The sequence below is a fragment of the Bombina bombina genome, chromosome 7, assembly GCF_027579735.1.
Source record: "Bombina bombina isolate aBomBom1 chromosome 7, aBomBom1.pri, whole genome shotgun sequence".
Taxonomy (NCBI): Eukaryota; Metazoa; Chordata; class Amphibia; order Anura; family Bombinatoridae; genus Bombina; species Bombina bombina.
In genome coordinates this window covers 178,882,588-178,903,400 of record NC_069505.1, presented here as the reverse complement: position 1 = coordinate 178,903,400, position 20,813 = coordinate 178,882,588, and the positions used below count along the sequence as shown (strand labels likewise).

The window sequence follows — 20,813 nt, the reverse complement described above, 5'->3', positions numbered from 1 at the left end:
AGAATAATTGCAGAAATTCCCAAACTAAATTGATATTTCTCAATCTGTCTGGAAAGATCATTAGTTATGGAACTTGTCATTATAAACTAGTGACAGCTAAAATTTGGTATTTACATTTGTCAGATATTATAACAATAGCTAAGTGACAATGACAGCTATTATTTTCTAGGGGGGCTATTATAAGATAATAACATGACTTCTTCCTTTTAACACCAACAGCTTTTCGGCACAAAAACTCAATGTGGGTGGACAAAAGTAGGTACATGATCCTCCACATTGAGTTAACTGCTACTGCAACTTACCATATCATCCCTTGATCTGACACGACCACTATTAAATCACATTGTGACCGTTCCTCCCTGTTTATTAAAACAATACTCCCTTTTCCAAGTATTCTGCATTTTATGCTTAAATTTTTTTTATTTTGAAAAGTAAAACATTGAATAAAAACAAAAATAAACCAATAAACTTGCTTACTATTGTGAATCTTACCTCATCTCCTATAAGAAATTGGTCATCTACTGTAAACGCCATTGGGTCATTTGGACTGATCCACCACATCGGTCTGTAGATTGGATTCCCCACATTTAGCCACTGCTCTGTATATTTTGTTAGCAGGGGGACAACAGTGTCCTGATGCTTCTTTATATATAGTCTTGTGAGGTTCAAAACCTGTTTCAATAAAGTGAAAAGGATATTAAAGGGACATTTACTGCTGGGAGTAACTATCCTAGAATAGTAACTACTCACTATGGGCTAGATTACAAGTGGAGCGGCAAATTATTGCATGCCCGCAAACAGGCAAATTTGCCCCTTTGTGGGTGTGCGATAATTAATCAGCCATCACAAGTGGCTGGTTATTGATACCGCAAGCTCACGGAAGCAATTAGCGCTTATAAAATTAACCAGAGATCAGATCTCTGGTTAATTTTAGAAATCTGCCACAAATAGCCCCAAAATACTGTCTAGCGTATTTTATTAATAAATAAAGATAGCGAGGGACTTCCGTGTGGCGGCCATCTTACTGGTCGCACTGAGCTTCAGCTCCTTCAGTTATCTCCAAAAATCGCTAATATTGTGATGCTAAAACTGCATATAAAATATTCAAACTATCGGAGAAGCTGTTTTGTTGACGGCCTGATTTGAAATTTAGGGTTTTGAATCTTGACGTGGCTTAATTGCCCTCAGTACCGGGCTAGTTATTCTGAGGCCTTCCCTTATTACAGAAGCCTCAACACTGTCCCCACAACTAGCTGTGCCTTGAGCGCGCAGTCCTTCCCCTGAAACCAGCACTGTCCCTATTGCTGAGGGGACTACATATTCGCAACAAATTAAGGCTAAAGTTTACGCTATCCCCTACACGCAGATGCAGCTAGAGAAGACTACCCCACGGCAGGGAAAAGAGCTTCCTCTCTGGAAACTGGCAGCCAGGAGACCCAACACTTGGAGACAGTGGCTATTCCGAAACAGCTTAGTCCCAACAGCCTGGCTATCACAACAAGGAGGAATCTGTGACTATTACTGCCACAATCCAGCTCCAAACCAACAAACCTACTGATGGAGCAAACTGGAGCTGCGCACGCATTGGAGACAATCTTCCACTGATGGAAGAAACTTGCGGTGGCTCTGCTGACATGAAAAGATCAGCAAGCTCAGAGCACACACTGCCAGCAACCCCTGAGATCGAAGCTATTCTCTTTGATACACCAAACACAGAGGTAATGCTGCATTTACTCATCACCCATGGCCCAGTCGCCGTACTGATTTGCAGATCTATCTGTGAGTACATAGCGATGAGGAGTATACTCCGGGACTCAGACAATTTCTCCCAACTGACCCAACTGCCTTACCCCAAGTTTGAGTTCACTGAACTGGCTCCCGAAGTCACCTTGCTCCTTGCAAAAACTCTGCCAACTACCCAGGTACTGAACTATCGCATTGGAGTGGGCTGAGAATTTTCCTTTTCTGCCCTAACCTAACATGCCTCCCTTCTATGTTGAGAGCAACCTGGGAGGAAAAAGTAAGACCATTAGGGATCTTAGCCTATTAACTACCTTGTCACATAAAGCCATGGACAACAATATGTTTTTGTATTCCATATTGCGGGACTATATAATACTACTTCTGACTATTAAGTTCCGCTATGTATATCACATGCCTATCATCTCTGTTTATTATGAGTGAAATGTTTTCCTACATAGATAAGAGAAAGCTATCATAATCTGTGCTGTCTACTGTATATAGAATATGCACTCCCTGTATTGTCTCAAGTGGGACTTAAATCTATATTTGTTATTAGCCTATGACTGGGTAATATATAATGTTCAGCTTACCCCTCTTACCATGGTATTAGTGATGACCACATGGTCTGACTGCAGTACTTACGGAGAGATCACCTGGGAGGTTATATGTCCTCACATTCCTCCTCCCTTCCTATAATTTTAGACCATTTATAGATAGCTGTGGCCTTACCTTATCTAGCAGCCAGTGGGACCTGGCTTATCATATTAATCTAAGGCCCAATCCATCATTACTGTACCCTAACGTTCCACAGCCCATACCTATTAACTACGATATGTCTATTAACGTAGTCCGTAAATTGCCAGATATATTAAACCCTCATAAGTTTATGTCATGTGTACCACATGTATATCATATAGGGTTGATACCAAGATCTTTGAAGTCCACTGTTCATAAAATATACACTGCTAATACAGTCTTGATCGGGTCTCCTACTTATATCTACTATGAGCCCATAACTTAACAATATACCATTTCCAGCTTCCTATCCCGATATGATATTAACGACCACTGGATATGATCGAGACTCTCACAGAGAGACTATGTAGGGGGAAAGGTGTCCTCAAACGGCTTCTTTTCTCTCTCCAATTCCATTAGTTTATCTGCATATAGTTTAGCTCTCACCTTACTCAGCAGCCAGTAAGGTCTGTTTCAATATTAAATCAATCAGAGGTCCAATTAAGCCATTTATTAGGTTACACTCCCATCCCTCCAGCTTACCATTACTGTATGTTGTCATTATGTAGGCCAGGCTTGCTAGCTGTGATAAGTCTATCTATGTAGGCCATAAAGTGATATAGATCTAAAAGTAATTTTCTGTATCATATACCCCCCTCCCTTATGTCAAGCTCTATTTACCAGTCCAAGAGGACTTTATTATTTTTTCTTATTGCACAGCTGGAGAAATCTCCTCTTAAAATCATTTATTGACAGTACTTTCTACTAAGCCGTTCTGATACATTAAACCATAGTGTGCCATGATATTCTGCTACCTATATATATCCATATCTCACTTACTGCCATATGCATGACTATATCACTTACCAGACCCCCTCTCTATAGATTTGTGAATATAAATGGTCCCAAAGGACCATATGGGGCACCATTCAGGCTTTGTAAGAGTAGTACCTCTGTTAGTTAACTTTATAAAAGATAGTTAAATGTTGCTATATCCAGTTGTGCTGCATATTTACATACTAATTATCTATTTATATTACCCTCTATCAACTATGTTATATTATAAGTTACATCTCTTTATAAATTATCCAGGTTCAAGAGTGACCACCTCAACGGCTAGTTTTCCTTCCCTAGATTGTATGTCTTGTTAGGTCCAAGAGTAGCCTCCTATGTTGCGAAAGGGAACCACTTAAGATAATAATACAAAACTGGGGTTCCAGATACCCAACTACTGCATCCCATTGTGTTAACTATGTTTATTTCAATCCCTAGGGCTAACCTGAAACTTTTGTCATTTTAGTTGTGTTAATGTTCATATAATATGTACTTTTTCTTTTACAACCTCAATAAAAAAATTATTACAAAAAAAAGGGCAAAAAATAAAGATAGCAGCTTCTACCATTACCTCTGCTTATATGTTTCAATACTGGTTTGGCTGTCTGCTATATGTGGATGGGTGTCTTACACGGTAAGTATATACTTTTATTTTATAAGATACACTCAGCTATGGATTGGGCACTTTTTAAGTAAAGTTGTCATATATGTATACAAATATACAGGTATATATATATATATATATATATATATATATATATATATATATATATATATATATATACATATATATATATATTTGTATACATGTATACATACTTTTTTTGCGACTTTAATTAGTGGCTAAATATTTGTAAAGGTTGGTAGAGTCTGTGAAACATACAGTTTTTTTTGGAGCTAGTAATTTATTTATAAATTAGGATGCTACGTGTTATATTAGTCTCATGGAACGTTGATTTTCACATTTATGCAGTATAATAGAAGTATCCATTTAGGCTTTATTTAGGTACATTTCATTTTTTTGTTTGTATGTAATAACTGTATAACTGGAAAATATATGTAATAACTGTATAACTGGAAAATCACATGTTGCTATATTAAGGAAAGCTTTTCCAAGAGATAATATCAAGCAACTCAACCCCAAGGCCTGTACAGAAGGATCAAAAGACTACCATCCAATGTAGATAAGACAGGTGAGACCTGCTCTCCTTCCTGAGGACAGAAAATCAAATGTCATAAAGCTTCAAAGGACACAGGACAATGGCATCATAAATCTTCAAAGGGACTCAGATAAGGTCAATCCTGAGATGGGTCATAAAGGTCAGATGGCATTAGGAAAACTAATTTCTTGGACCACAGAGACATCTACAGGCAGTTAACTCAACAGATGAATTGAAGATGAATGGATTTCATTGACTGGGACTGTCTTCATGGTGTAGTTGTTTGGCTATAAATATGTTTTGAGAAGCAGCTTGAAAGAGAGGAAAAAGGAAGGACAAATACACCTAGGTAACAGAGAGACTTCATCTTCATTTGCATGCACACATTATAGTGTAAAACAGCAACAAACAATACACAAACAGCACCTTAGCTCCTTTTTCCCCTTAATAGAGTTCTTTGGTGACCAGTGGTTTAGAGGGGACTGCTTTCCTCTCCAATATATCAATATAGTAAAGTTCCACAGCACCACAAGTTCATAGAAAAATGAAGAAATTTATTGAGGTACAAACAAATGCGACGTTTCGGGAGTCTTTCCCTTAATCATGCATAGCATCAACTGGTGTATACAGAGCTTTTATAGGGGAAAACCTTAACCCTTCACATACTTATCACCATAAACTTATCACCATATGTTAACATAGCGCCATCTAGTGAAAATTACTAAATAATACATTTAATTTTATTTTAACAAACTACCTAACTTAAAAAAATATTTGATATTATATTTAAACCTGCTGATCCAATTAAAAACAATACTCAGACAGAGGAGATGCCTTTAAATCTTTTATAGTCTTAGTTTAACCTTACAGAAACACTGCAAAATCAAGTTCCTTATTCAGACCCATAGGGATCATTGCATTTAATTGATGGATCCAAAAGGATTCCTTTTGCTTCAACAATTGTTCCCTATTACCTCCTCTACGTAACCTACCTACACTGTCAATGATTTGCCATCTTAGTTGGCTGATACTGTGCCCAGCCTCTAAAAAGTGACTGGATACAGGGGCATTTATATCTCCACATCTAATGTTAGACTTGTGTTGACTCATCCTATCTCTTACCTTTCTGGTTGTTTCACCTAGGTAGACTTTTGAACACGGACATTTTATCAGGTAAATGACATAGGATGAGTCACACGTGTAGAAATCCCTGATTTTAATTTTTTTTTTTTATAGATAAGACAGGTGAGACCTGCCCTCCTTCCTGAGGACAGAAAATTAAATGTCCTAAAGCTTCAAAGGACACAGGACAATGGCATCATAAATCTTCAAAGGGACTCAGATAAGGTCAATCCTGAGATGGGTCACAAAGGTCAGATGGCATTAGGAAAACTCATTCCTTGGACCACAGAGACATCTACAGGCAGTTAACTCAACAGATGAATTGAAGATGAATGGATTTGATTGGCTGGGACTGTCTTCATGGTGTGGCTGTTTGGCTATAAATATGTTTTGAGAAGCAGCTTGAATGAAGGAAAAAGGAAGGACAGATACACCTAGGTAACAGAGAGACTTCATCTTCCTTTGCATGCACACATTATAGTGTAGATAGATTAGAAGAATAAAGCCTTGTATGTTAGACGCTTCTCTCACCACTCATGTTTAGATCTGTAATTTAATAAATTCATCCTTATATAAGACTGGTGTAAGTATCATTCTTTAAATAAGGTAAATGGTATATAAAGGAAAAGCCTGACACAGATTTAAGTCACTGACCCAATATTAGGAAAGGGGCTTTTTCACATTAGAGGTATTTATGTGTAGTGTGATAGGAGTGCCTAAAGGTGGATTCCTGGTGCTAAAAAAGTTCTTCCCTCAAAGAGAACTAAATGGTGGATAAGAGAAAAAAATGGGGTTTATTTAGCAGCGCTAATAGAAGCTTGGAAATGATGATACCAATCTAACTAATGTATTATACAATCTTGTTTATTTAAAAATTCTTATAAGCATAAAAACAGCAAATGCTATTCCTAATTAATAAAGGGACCAGGGCCAGACTGGGAATAAAAAGCAGCCCTGGGAAAATAGGAAGACCAGCCCTACTGTCCATCAAGATGGTAGAATGTACATGTCCCATTTTTTTTTTTTTTTATAAATTTTTTATTGAGGTTTTAAGAAAAATAATACAAGCAGGTGATTATACAAAACATCACGCAAACAAAAAATTGACAATTAAATAATCGCCACATAGCATCGTCCATTAACTTACATATTGCTTGAAATTGAAAGTACACATTGAACAATAAACCTCAGTTATCTGATACCTCCTAAGATATAATAGTATATGATACAAAGTTAAACTATTCCCCCCCAAAGAAAAATAACGAGGCCTCTCTTGGACCTCCTGAACTGCCATATAGATATAATGGGGGCCTTTAAGGAGGGAAGAAAATAATAAATAGGCCACTCTCGGGCCTAGGAACTGAAATGATATGATATCTTTTATTATGTGATGTGTATAACATGCTAGAGAGAGAAACTATGGAGTTATGTACACATACAGTAGCTATTGAAAATCAAACATGGATAAGCTAAAATATATATGGGATTGTAACTTGCCATGTGCCTGTGGCTATATACAATAGGGCGATCAACCTCTTCCCCTAAGAATTATTTCTGTAACTTCCACTAGAAGTAGGAGCAGTAAAATCTATCTCTGAGCTTATACGGCAGCTACAAAGCTTTACCAACTATATACACTTGTAATAGTAAACAAATAGAGGTTCATAATGGCTTGTTGAGAATATATAGGATTCCAGGTTAAATAGGTGGACAGAAGTAAAAATAGTACTTAGTGTTACCGGATAGGCCCCGACTTTCTTAACTACTAGCTAATAAGAGCAATTAACATAATGGAATAGTTAAACATCCCAGGGCCATAGCCCCAAGTGCCTATGCACTTATAGGATGTAGTAATGTGCCAAACTGTTTAATTATAGCATGAGGAAACAATATTCTAGAAAGCAGGCCAGGGTTAAGGATGTAGCTCCATTATTAAATGATATAATATAACTGTGTAATGCCGTTATTACTAGGACTTTAGGCCTGTAAAGTGTCCTGCAGGGTTAACATGTTACTCCTAGATATGTAAAAGCCACATAAATGCGAGATTATATGGGAAAAAGAGAATCAACAACATCAATCCCTATTGCCATCATTTGTTGAGGAAAATATGACTGTTAGCTTGAGGACTGTTCACTTAAACTATAAGACATTTGTTGTCAGGGGTTAGAATTGAGTCAAACGTGCAGTATCGTCTCAGTGAGAATCCAGCCAGCCACTGATCTAGGTGATAAAGGGAAAATCGCAAACATGGACAGTCTACATGATCCTGCTAACCAAACACATATGACACAGCTAACTTTCCATATCCCCAATATTGTTTACATATTTATATTATATAATGGGGGAGGGGATAAGAGCAATATGGAGAATAAAGAGTACAAAATGATATTGGGGTTAAGCCCAAATAAACTTAACCCGTTCTCAGCTTTTTTTTTTTTTTTCCCAAGGAGCTGAGTGCAAACATTGTACGAGTCTTTCAGCGATCCCCTGTTTATGCAGAGTCCGGGGGATGATGAGGATGTCACCTAACCTTTTTGCAGCCCTCTGAACGGGCCCTATCAGGAGCGTATCACCCCCCAGTAAAGACACGTCTGACCGGCAGCCCTCCGGTGACTCGAAAAACATGTCCAGCTTGTGTCCATAGTTCTGCCTACGGGGGGCCGACCCTAGTTTGTCAAGCTTGTCAGGCGAGGCTGTACTCACCGAGCTCGGTCCGCTCCGGTCATAGGTAGGCACAGATTGTTGGCGTGAGGGAGGGTGCGCCTTAGAGTTATGCTGCCTTGTCTCGGGCTCCATGTCCTGCCATCCTGTCATCATCGGAAGAGCCGTGAGATAGAGCTGTGGGTTAGTCGATGCGCTTGTCTCCTCTGCAGCGCAAGTTTCCCTCATCTCTGCAGCTCCTCGGCACAGTAGATCTGGATCCAAGCTATATAGGTCAGCCTTGCTTGTAGTAGGGGTCTCAAATACCCCTTGTGCAGGGATTTTGTTGTAAGTCACAAATTCTATGCAGGCAAGCTCCCTGTCAGTTGCATACCGAGGCAAGGGGATCTGAGCTGTCTCCCCCCCGCTCAAGGGAACGGCTCCTTGTGCCTCCACATCTAGGCTCACAGCGGCATGCACTGCATCCCTAACAGTGACAGGGAGGGAAGTTATGTCTGGATCTAATGCCATTGAGTCCGCCTTGTCATTTAGGCTCTTACATTTATTAAGTCCCAAGCGATCATTAAGAGTCTCTGGCTCCCAGACGCCATCTTGATAGCCACGTGGAGCAAAACAGCTTGTAAAAGATTGCGCTATCAAAGTTCTCAGATCAGCATAATGGTCTTCTAGCATAGCACAGATTGAGTCAGTATCCATCTTCATGTAATATGTGTAGTCAAGTAGGACTACTCTATAACCCGGTGTCCGGGGGGGACATGCGGCAGCTTAAAACTCCACGGCCTGTAAAACAGAAACGTTTGGTTTGGCTGAACAGCATAGGCTGGAATACACCATGAAAAGCAGCCTTCACTCTCCTTTGAGGTCTTTTATAGATATATCCAATTTGGAGTCACAGATAACTGTTAAAAGCATCCAAAAAGCACTTATATTGCAAATGTGGATCAGGAGCTCCTCTAAAGTGCGTCCTGCTGGTTCAGCTCTTCACTCCGCCCCCCACATGCCCCATTTTTAGCAAAGCGGAATACTGGGACACTTCTTCCCCAATATTTTTTTTCAAAATTAAATTATATAACTTTGTATTAATAAAAAAAGTTAGATAAATGTTTATATAGCAACCCTACAACCCAATTGCATCCACTAATCACCCCTTTAAATTGTAGCTTTCCAGCCCCAGCTGCTGCAGCCCACCGGGAAATCTCCTGGTATCCTGGTAGGCTAATCCGGCCCTGAAAGGGACGTCTCCCTTATTCAACACTTTTAAAAACAGACTAGAACCATATATTGATAAACCCTAGAATTCCAGGTATAAAATAATTAATTCTATAGATAACATATGGCAAGCAACAAATTGGTGAATTAGATATTTAAAAGGCACAAATATAACAATCTTAGTTAAAACCAAATAGATTCAGTGCTAATGTTCAACTGTAATTAGAAGGTGAGCGTAACGGCTTCGGTACAACTGTGATTAGAAATTTAGCGTAACAGCTTTGCAGTTCTTTAGTAACAAATACCGTTATAAAGTTACACAGTTACTCTCCTTGGACATATAATTGGCTCAGGTGTGCTGGATAGTTAAAAGGCAAAAAACAGCCGTTATTCTGAATTTGGTGCCAAAACAATCGTGGTTAATGGAAATGGTTAATTTAACATATGAATACCTTGATGTCTTTAAAGTTCCGTTTGCGTGATTTAAAAAACTGCAGTGCAAATTAGTGTAGAGGTACCTTAATCTGTCCTGGTTGCAACCGCTGATATTCTTCACTGTGAGGGATTCACAGACTGTTAGATCCTGGTGCTTCTGATAAGTCACCTGACCTTCTCTTTGATTCAGAGGTCAGGGGTGATGATCCGTTCTGTTAATGTAGTTATCCTTTTTTGTTTTTCTATTCTTCTTATAGCCCAAATATTACTTTCATCTGGGTTCCCTCAGACTTCTTGAGGTTTGAAGAAATCTTTGGTCAGTGTTTAGCAGTAACACCGTGTTCCCTGAAGTTGCCAAAGGTAGATTTTAACTTGCAGGGTCAGGAGAAAAGTTTAAAGTTGCAGGGTCACACAGCTTTGTGACAGTGGTAAATGAAGTTTAGTAGAGTGTAGCAGGTCCCATTCAACGCGTTTCACCCTTCTGGGCTTTATCAAGAAAAACAAAAAAGGATAACTACATTAACAGAACGGATCATCACCCCTGACCTCTGAATCAAAGAGAAGGTCAGGTGACTTATCAGAAGCACCAGGATCTAACAGTTTGTGAATCCCTCACAGTGAAGAATATCAGCCTTTGCTACCAGGACAGATTAAGGTACTTCTACACTAATTTGCACTGCGGTTTTTTAAATCACGCAAACTGAACTTTAAAGACATCAAGGTATTCATATGTTAAATTAACCATTTCCATTAACCACGATTGTTTTGGCACCAAATTCAGAATAACGGCTGCTTTTTGCCTTTTAACTATCCAGCACACCTGAGCCAATTATATGTCCAAGGAGAGTAACTGTGTAACTTTATAACGGTATTTGTTACTAAAGAACTGCAGAGCTGTTACGCTAAATTTCTAATCACAGTTGTACCGAAGCCGTTACGCTCACCTTCTAATTACAGTTGAACATTAGCGCTGAATCTATTTGCTTTTAACTAAGATTGATACATTTGTGCCTTTTAAATATCTAATTCACCAATTTGTTGCTTGCCATATGTTATCTATAGAATTAATTATTTTATACCTGGAATTCTAGGGTTTATAAATATATGGTTCTAGTCTGTTTTTAAAAGTGTTGTATAAGGGAGACGTCCCTTTATTAATTAGGAATAGCATTTGCTGTTTTTATGTGTTATAAGAATTTTTAAATAAACAAGATTGTATAATACATTAGTTAGATTGGTATCATAATTTCCAAGCTTCTATTAGCGCTGCTAAATAAACCCCATTTTTTTCTCTTTTTCACATTATAGGACATGCGAAAATTGGGAGCACTTAGTGCTTGTTGCACGCTCCCCAGCGAACAGAACTGAAAAGTTATTGCAGCAGATGTAGGAGCACTTAGTGCTAAAGCACGCTCCAAAATAAACGGGGATGATTTAGTAAGAGCAAGGATTAGCCATCCACATCCAAATACCAAGGTATAGATGATTCACATATGGATCAGTCCCCAGGAATTACATGCAGAGGATCATATTGTGATGATTTTAAAGCCACTTGCAAAAAGTACCTTTTTTCCTTTGATCCGGTCAACCGGTATTGGAGTGATCTTATCTCACCACTGTGTAGCACATTAGTTGCATCTCTTAGGTTTGTCAAGGCATCCCAATTAACAGTCGGTTAATATGTAAGGCACGCCAAACAAGGTTGCAATCCAGTGCAAAGTATCCAGGTAAGCTTTCCCATTACAACCTTCCAGAACAGCAGCTTTAATTACTTGAAAATGCAATATTGCATAGATGAAATTCAAAGTGTATGGTCTTGCACCAAACAAACACCATGTGTGTAATGCCAGATGACGCGTTTCGCCCCCCCCACTCAGGGGTTGGCCAGGGCTTCGTCAGATGTCTGTCAATAAGACGGCTCTTTTGTAACGTCCATAAGGATCCATCTTGTGCTTACTTAAAGCTATATTAAATGAAGGCAACGCGGACCTGAGTAGGATCAGCGGACGCGCAGGCATTCAACATGGAGGGTCCTCTTTATGTGATCGTCCGCCGCACATGGAATACAGAATTCAAGGTACCCTTTTTTATTGGGGTACCTTGCATTCCTATTGGCTGAAATATTCAAATCAGCCAATAGGATGACAGCTGCTTACATTTATTAGTTATTGTGGTGGGGGGATGGCAGTTGAGAGGTACATATTGTACATGCGTTAGGTGTTTGCTTTTAGGGAGTTACGGTGCTCATATACTCAGCGCAAGGCTTGCTGTGCCTACCTATATGTAGCGATGTGACAATGAAGTAACATGTCTCCATTTTCACTGCGTAAGTCCTTGCGCTGAATATATGATACCTACTTGCAACGCCGGTACTATTTATGTTAGTTTATGGGGGTAATAACAGGAAGCGATTGGTAAAATATATGTGCCACACTTGTATGCGGCACCATATATGTGATCGAGTGGCCATAGTGTAAGGTCGGGTTACCATAGCAATTAATTAATTGTCAAGAAATCCGACATCGGATGGAAGCATTAACACAACGTTAACTTACATGTACACGATAACAGTGACTGCACACAATCCGCAAAATATTTAAATGGAAACGTGGTATTAAATTAAAATTACTTTTAGCTGCCGGCAACTTCGGTAGCTTACGGCTCCATTTTTAACGGCTCAATGGAAGCGAGCCCATAGTGAATAGTAACCATTCTGATTTAATTGTATATGAGATTTATGTGATTGTAAAAATAACATAAAATACAAAATTACTTATTGATCTTTTACTTTTTTTTTTACATGCAAAAGAGATTCAAGTTCCCTATTAGTGCTCTATTTTATCCCCATGAAAAGCAAAGCAATAACTCCAAACAAAAATTCTTCTATTGTATTTCAGCCAAGGGCTTTTCAACAGAAGATACTAAGAGAATGAAGAATTGTTTTGATACTATAAATAAATTAGAAGGTTGTAAAATTGTATGAACGACAAATTTTGGGTTTTAATTCTCTTTATCTGATGATAAATCTATTATCTGTTGGATCTTCTGAATACAAATTCACTCTCTCAAGCATGAAATGCTCCAGGCATCTTGGATAAAGAGATTACTGTCAAGCACATGTTCTGGGCCATCAGCAGACACAATCTATTAGTAAAAATCATCGTATGTAACTGATCTAAATAATTTTGCATTATATCTTTTTTTATAGCTTTAAAATGTAATATTGGCATTTGCCAATCAGATTTATCAGAAATATTTATTTTCTCCTTGACCTAAAGCATAAGTATTCTTTGTAACTGGAATCATACAAATGAATGCACATCTTTATAGTAAATACATGCCTTGATAAATAATGTATTAGTAAATGCAGTACTGTATAGCTTTTTATAAAACCTTAAAAGCTTACAGTATAAAAGAACAATCAATAAAATAGAGGTGTACACATTTTTATAAAATAATATTAAGAAGAAGAATCAGAAATGTGCTACTCACCAAATCATCACAGCAAACCCAGGGAGGAGTGTTAAAGGTCATCACTGGAAGGAAAGTTACAATTTGCAACCAGCGGATAAACAGTTCTTCATCTGTTAAAAACTCATCTGCGAATGTTCCTCCTTAAAGAAATATAAAAGAGTCTGTTTCATTGTTGTAATAAACAAGCACTAAGCAGTAGGTTCTACTTAAAGGGACAGTCTACACCAAATTTGTTATTGTTTAAAAAGATATAGACAATGCCTTTACTACCCATTCCCCAGCTTTACACAACCAACATTGTTATATTAATAAACTTCAGAACATTTAAACCTCTCAATTTCTGCCTGTTTCTAAGCCACTACAGACAGCCTCTTATCACATGCTTTTTTATTTGCTTTTCACAGCAAGTGACTGCTAATCCATGTGTACCATAAAGATAAACATTGTGCTCTCTCCCATGGAGTTGGGCATGACACAGCACTAATTGGCTAAAATGCAAGTTAATAAATAAATAGCCATGTGATAAGGGAGCTGTCAGAAGAGGCTTAGATACAAGGTAATCACAGAGGTAAAAAGTGTATTAGTACAACCATATTGGTTATTTTGAGATGTGAGACATTGTGGACCTTCTTGCATAACATCAACTGGCTGAAGCATTAATGACTGCGGGCCCCATGTCTGCATAAACAGGAAATGGTTTCTTAGGCTTTTTAAAAACATAATTTATGCTTACCTGATAAATTTATTTCTCTTGTAGTGTATCCAGTCCACGGATCATCCATTACTTATGGGATATTAACTCCTCCCCAACAGGAAGTGCAAGAGGATTCACCCAGCAGAGCTGCTATATAGCTCCTCCCCTAACTGCCATTACCAGTCATTCGACCGAAAACATGCAGAGAAAGGAAAACCATAGGGTACAGTGGTGACTGTAGTTTAATGGAAAAATTACCTGCCTTAAAGTGACAGGGCGGGCCGTGGACTGGATACACTACAAGAGAAATAAATTTATCAGGTAAGCATAAATTATGTTTTCTCTTGTTAAGTGTATCCAGTCCACGGATCATCCATTACTTATGGGATACCAATACCAAAGCTAAAGTACACGGATGACGGGAGGGACAGGCAGGCTCTTTATACGGAAGGAACCACTGCCTGAAGAACCTTTCTCCCAAAAACAGCCTCCGAAGAAGCAAAAGTGTAAAATTTGTAAAATTTGGAAAAAGTATGAAGAGAAGACCAAGTTGCAGCCTTGCAAATCTGTTCAACAGAAGCCTCATTCTTAAAGGCCCAAGTGGAAGCCACAGCTCTAGTAGAATGTGCTGTAATTCTTTCAGGAGGCTGCTGTCCAGCAGTCTCATAGGCTAACCGTATTATGCTACGAAGCCAAAAGGAGAGAGAGGTAGCCGAAGCTTTTTGACCTCTCCTCTGACCAGAATAAACGACAAACAGGGAAGACGTTTGTCGAAAATCCTTAGTTGCCTGTAGATAAAATTTCAGGGCACGGACTACATCTAGATTGTGTAGCAGACGTTCCTTTTTCGAAGAAGGATTAGGACACAAAGATGTAACCACAATCTCTTGATTGATATTCCTGTTAGTGACCACCTTAGGTAGGAACCCAGGTTTAGTACGCAGAACTACCTTGTCTGAATGAAAAATCAGATAAGGAGAATCACAATGTAAGGCAGATAACTCAGAGACTCTTCGAGCCGAGGAAATCGCCATTAAAAACAGAACTTTCCAAGATAACAACTTGATATCAATGGAATGAAGGGGTTCAAACGGAACCCCCTGTAAAACATTAAGAACTAAGTTCAAACTCCATGGTGGAGCAACAATTTTAAACACAGGCTTGATCCTAGCTAAAGCCTGACAAAAAGCTTGAACGTCCGGAACTTCTGACAGACGTTTGTGTAAAAGAATGGACAGAGCTGAAATCTGTCCCTTTAAGGAACTAGCGGATAAACCCTTTTCTAAACCTTCTTGTAGAAAAGACAATATCCTCGGAATCCTAACCTTACTCCATGAGTAACTCTTGGATTCGCACCAATATAAGTATTTGCGCCATATCTTATGGTAAATCCTTCTGGTAACAGGCTTCCTAGCCTGTATTAAGGTATCAATAACTGACTCAGAAAAACCACGTTTTGATAAAATCAAGCGTTCAATTTCCAAGCAGTCAGCTTCAGAGAAATTAGATTTTGATGTTTGAAGGGACCCTGGATCAGAAGGTCCTGTTTCAGAGGTAGCGACCAAGGTGGACAGGATGACATGTCCACTAGATCTGCATACCAAGTCCTGCGTGACCATGCAGGCGCTATTAGAATCACTGATGCTCTCTCCTGTTTGATTCTGGCAATCAATCGAGGAAGCATCGGGAAGGGTGGAAACACATAAGCCATCCCGAAGGTCCAAGGTGCTGTCAAAGCATCTATCAGAACCGCTCCCGGATCCCTGGATCTGGACCCGTAACGAGGAAGCTTGGCGTTCTGTCGAGACGCCATGAGATCTATCTCTGGTTTGCCCCAACGTCGAAGTATTTGGGCAAAGACCTCCGGATGAAGTTCCCACTCCCCCGGATGAAAAGTCTGACGACTTAAGAAATCCGCCTCCCAGTTCTCCACTCCCGGGATGTGGATTGCTGACAGGTGGCAAGAGTGAGACTCTGCCCAGCGAATTATCTTTGATACTTCCATCATTGCTAGGGAGCTTCTTGTCCCTCCCTGATGGTTGATGTAAGCTACAGTCGTGATGTTGTCCGACTGAAACCTGATGAACCCCCGAGTTGTTAACTGGGGCCAAGCCAGAAGGGCATTGAGAACTGCTCTCAATTCCAGAATGTTTATTGGTAGGAGACTCTCCTCCTGATTCCATTGTCCCTGAGCCTTCAGAAAATTCCAGACAGCGCCCCAACCTAGTAGGCTGGCGTCTGTTGTTACAATTGTCCAGTCCGGCCTGCTGAATGGCATCCCCCTGGACAGATGTGGCCGAGAAAGCCACCATAGAAGAGAATTTCTGGTCTCTTGATCCAGATTCAGAGTAGGGGACAAGACTGAGTAATCCCCATTCCACTGACTTAGCATGCACAATTGCAGCGGTCTGAGATGTAGACGTGCAAAGGGTACTATGTCCATTGCTGCTACCATTAAGCCGATCACCTCCATGCATTGAGCTACTGACGGGTGTTGAATGGAATGAAGGACACGACATGCATTTTGAAGCTTTGTTAACCTGTCTTCTGTCAGGTAAATCTTCATTTCTACAGAATCTATAAGAGTCCCCAAGAAGGGAACTCTTGTGAGTGGAAAGAGAGAACTCTTCTTTTCGTTCACCTTCCATCCATGCGACCTTAGAAATGCCAGTACTAACTCTGTATGAGACTTGGCAGTTTGAAAGCTTGAAGCTTGTATCAGAATGTCGTCTAGGTACGGAGCTACCGCAATTCCTCGCGGTCTTAGTACCGCCAGAAGAGCACCCAGAACCTTTGTGAAGATTCTCGGAGCCGTAGCCAATCCGAATGGAAGAGCTACAAACTGGTAATGCCTGTCTAGAAAGGCAAACCTTAGATACCGGTAATGATCTTTGTGAATCGGTATGTGAAGGTAAGCATCCTTTAAATCCACTGTGGTCATGTACTGACCCTTTTGGATCATGGGTAAAATTGTCCGAATAGTTTCCATTTTGAACGATGGAACTCTTAGGAATTTGTTTAGGATCTTTAAATCCAAGATTGGCCTGAAAGTTCCCTCTTTTTTGGGAACCACAAACAGATTTGAGTAAAACCCTTGTCCTTGTTCTGACCGCGGAACCGGATGGATCACTCCCATTAATAAAAGATCTTGTACGCAGCGTAGAAACGCCTCTTTCTTTATTTGGTTTGTTGACAACCTTGACAGATGAAATCTCCCTCTTGGGGGAGAGAATTTGAAGTCTAGAAGGTATCCCTGAGATATGATCTCTAACGCCCAGGGATCCTGGACATCTCTTGCCCAAGCCTGGGCGAAGAGAGAAAGTCTGCCCCCCACTAGATCCGTTCCCGGATCGGGGCCCCTCGATTCATGCTGTCTTAGGGGCAGCAGCAGGTTTCCTGGCCTGCTTGCCCTTGTTCCAGGACTGGTTAGGTCTCCAGCCTTGTCTGTAGCGAGCAACAGCTCCTTCCTGTTTTGGTGCAGAGGAAGTTGATGCTGCTCCTGCTTTGAAATTACGAAAGGAACGAAAATTAGACTGTCTAGCCTTAGGTTTGGCTCTGTCTTGAGGCAGGGCATGGCCTTTACCTCCTGTAATGTCAGCGATAATTTCTTTCAACCCGGGCCCGAATAAGGTCTGCCCTTTGAAAGGTATATTAAGCAATTTAGATTTAGAAGTAACGTCAGGTGACCAGGATTTTAGCCACAGTGCTCTGCGTGCCTGAATGGCGAATCCGGAATTCTTAGCCGTAAGTTTAGTTAAATGTACTACGGCATCTGAAATAAATGAGTTAGCTAACTTAAGGGCTTTAAGCTTGTGTGTAATCTCATCTAATGGAGCTGATTCAAGTGTCTCTTCCAGAGACTCAAACCAAAATGCTGCTGCAGCCGGGACAGGCGCAATGCATGCAAGAGGTTGCAATATAAAACCTTGTTGAACAAACATTTTCTTAAGGTAACCCTCTAACTTTTTATCCATTGGATCTGAAAAGGCACAGCTATCCTCCACCGGGATAGTGGTACGCTTAGCTAAAGTAGAAACTGCTCCCTCCACCTTAGGGACCGTTTGCCATAAGTCCCGTGTGGTGGCGTCTATTGGAACCATCTTTCTAAATATCGGAGGGGGTGAGAACGGCACACCGGGTCTATCCCACTCCTTAGTAACAATTTCAGTAAGTCTCTTAGGTATAGGAAAAACGTCAGTACTCGCCGGTACCGCAAAATATTTATCCAACCTACACATTTTCTCTGGTATTGCAACTGTGTTACAATCATTCAGAGCCGCTAACACCTCCCCTAGTAATACACGGAGGTTTTCCAGCTTAAATTTAAAATTTGAAATATCTGAATCCAGTTTGTTTGGATCAGAACCGTCACCCGCAGAATGAAGCTCTCCGTCCTCATGTTCTGCAAATTGTGACGCAGTGTCTGACATGGCCCTAATATTATCAGCGCACTCTGTTCTCACCCCAGAGTAATCACGCTTACCTCTTAGTTCTGGTAATTTAGCCAAAACTTCAGTCATAACAGTAGCCATATCCTGTAATGTGATTTGTAATGGCCGCCCAGATGTACTCGGCGCTACAATATCACGCACCTCCCTAGCGGGAGATGCAGGTACTGACACGTGAGGCGAGTTAGTCGGCATAACTCTCCCCTCGTTGTTTGGTGAAATATGTTCAATTTGTACAGATTGACTTTTATTTAAAGTAGCATCAATACAGTTAGTACATAAATTTCTATTGGGCTCCACTTTGGCTTTAGCACATATAGCACAGATATCTTCCTCTGAATCAGACATGTTTAACACACTAGCAAATAAACTAGCAACTTGGAAATACTTTTCAAGTAATTTACTATAATATGAAAACGTACTGTGCCTATAAGAAGCACAGAAAAAGTTATGACAGTTGAAAATTAATAAACTGAAAAGTTATAGCATCAAATCTTTGTAAAAAACACAATTTTAGCAAAGGATTGCTCCCATTAGCAAAGGATAACTAACCCTGATAGCAGAAAAAAAAATACAGAAATAAACGTTTTTTTATCACAGTCAACTACAATCTCACAGCTCTGCTGTGAGTGATTACCTCCCTCAAAACAAGTTTTGAAGACCCCTGAGTTCTGTAGAGATGAACCGGATCATGCAGGGAAGACAATAAACTTCTGACTGAATTTTTTGATGCGTAGCAAAAGCACCAAAAAAGGCCCCTCCCCCTCACACATAACAGTGAGAGAGATCAGTAAACTGTCATAAATTAAATAAAACGACTGCCAAGTGGAAAAAAATAGTGCCCAAAACATTTTTTCACCCAGTACCTCAGAAAATTAAACGATTTTACATGCCAGCAAAAAACGTTTAACATTAATAAATTGAGTGTTATTAAAAAGCCTGTTGCTAGTCCCTGCAAATTAGGCTAAAGTTTTATGCATACAGTATAATTCCAGTGAAGTGCCATTCCCCAGAATACTGAAGTGTAAAATATACATACATGACAGCCTGATACCAGTTGCTGCTACTGCATTTAAGGCTGAGTTTACATTATATCGGTATGGCAGAATTTTCTCATCAATTCCATTGTCAGAAAATAATAAGCTGCTACATACCTCTTTGCAGATTAATCTGCCCGCTGTCCCCTGATCTGAAGTTTACCTCTCCTCAGATGGCCGAGAAACAGCAATATGATCTTAACTACTCCGGCTAAAATCATAGAAAAACTCAGGTAGATTCTTCTTCAAATTCTACCAGAGAAGGAATAACACACTCCGGTGCTATTATAAAATAACAAACTTTTGATTGAAGGTATGAAACTAAGTATAATCACCACAGTCCTCTCACACATCCTATCTATTCGTTGGGTGCAAGAGAATGACTGGTAATGGCAGTTAGGGGAGGAGCTATATAGCAGCTCTGCTGGGTGAATCCTCTTGCACTTCCTGTTGGGGAGGAGTTAATATCCCATAAGTAATGGATGATCCGTGGACTGGATACACTTAACAAGAGAAATGTAATTTATCTGCCTGTGTGTCTCACATAAGCTGTCTAATTCTTCTGTTTAAATCTATTTGTATGACAATAAAGCTTGTGTTTTTCCAGGTAATGTTAGTAAGATATTGCTGCACACTGCAAATATATATCAGTAATACATTACCTACAGCATCTGGAATGAAAAAATTATATCCTAATAAGCTGTAATGAAGAACTGAAGGAACAATGCCTTTAAGGCCGCTGTAGCTCCAGTCTGAATGCAGAGGGCTCATTTGAACAAATATTGGCAAATAGTTTGATCTGTAGATGCAAAAACAATAATCGTGAATTACCCTTTTGCAATTAGCTTTGCCGCTTATTTAAACAGTAGTTTTTAGTGAAACGTCATGATACTTTTGTGGGGAGAACTCAAATCCCTCAGATAGTTATTATTAATTTGTAGCACACACAAAAACAAAATGTTCGTTTTGTCTTACATTTCTAAAAGGGACATGAAACCCAAAATTACTCTTTCATGATTCAAACTATAGAATGTTAAACAACTTTCTAATTTACTTCTATTATCAAATTATCTTTGTTCTTTTTTTTTTTAATATTGAAAAGCAGCAGTTTTACAAGAATATTATGCATTTGCAAGAACATTAGATGGCAGCACTAAACAAAATACAGAATAAACTAATAAGACGAACACCGCGAAGACGAAGCCAAGTAATTATAGGTTTCATCAATTTGGTGAAAATCCAAGGGGCTGAAGATAAT

At 39.5% G+C, this 20,813-nt stretch overlaps 1 protein-coding gene across 1 annotated transcript in view; it reads right to left on the bottom strand.

Moving 5' to 3' along the window:
- LOC128666066 (SITS-binding protein-like) overlaps positions 1-20,813 on the bottom strand; it is a 210,167-nt gene that overhangs the window by 10,921 nt on the left and 178,433 nt on the right. Inside the window, exons 7-9 of the mRNA XM_053720448.1 lie at positions 20,218-20,354; positions 13,395-13,516; positions 493-672 (exon numbers count right to left, since the gene is read on the bottom strand). Coding sequence (XP_053576423.1) covers positions 493-672; positions 13,395-13,516; positions 20,218-20,354 — 439 coding nt within the window. The remainder of the gene's footprint in view (positions 1-492; positions 673-13,394; positions 13,517-20,217; positions 20,355-20,813) is intronic.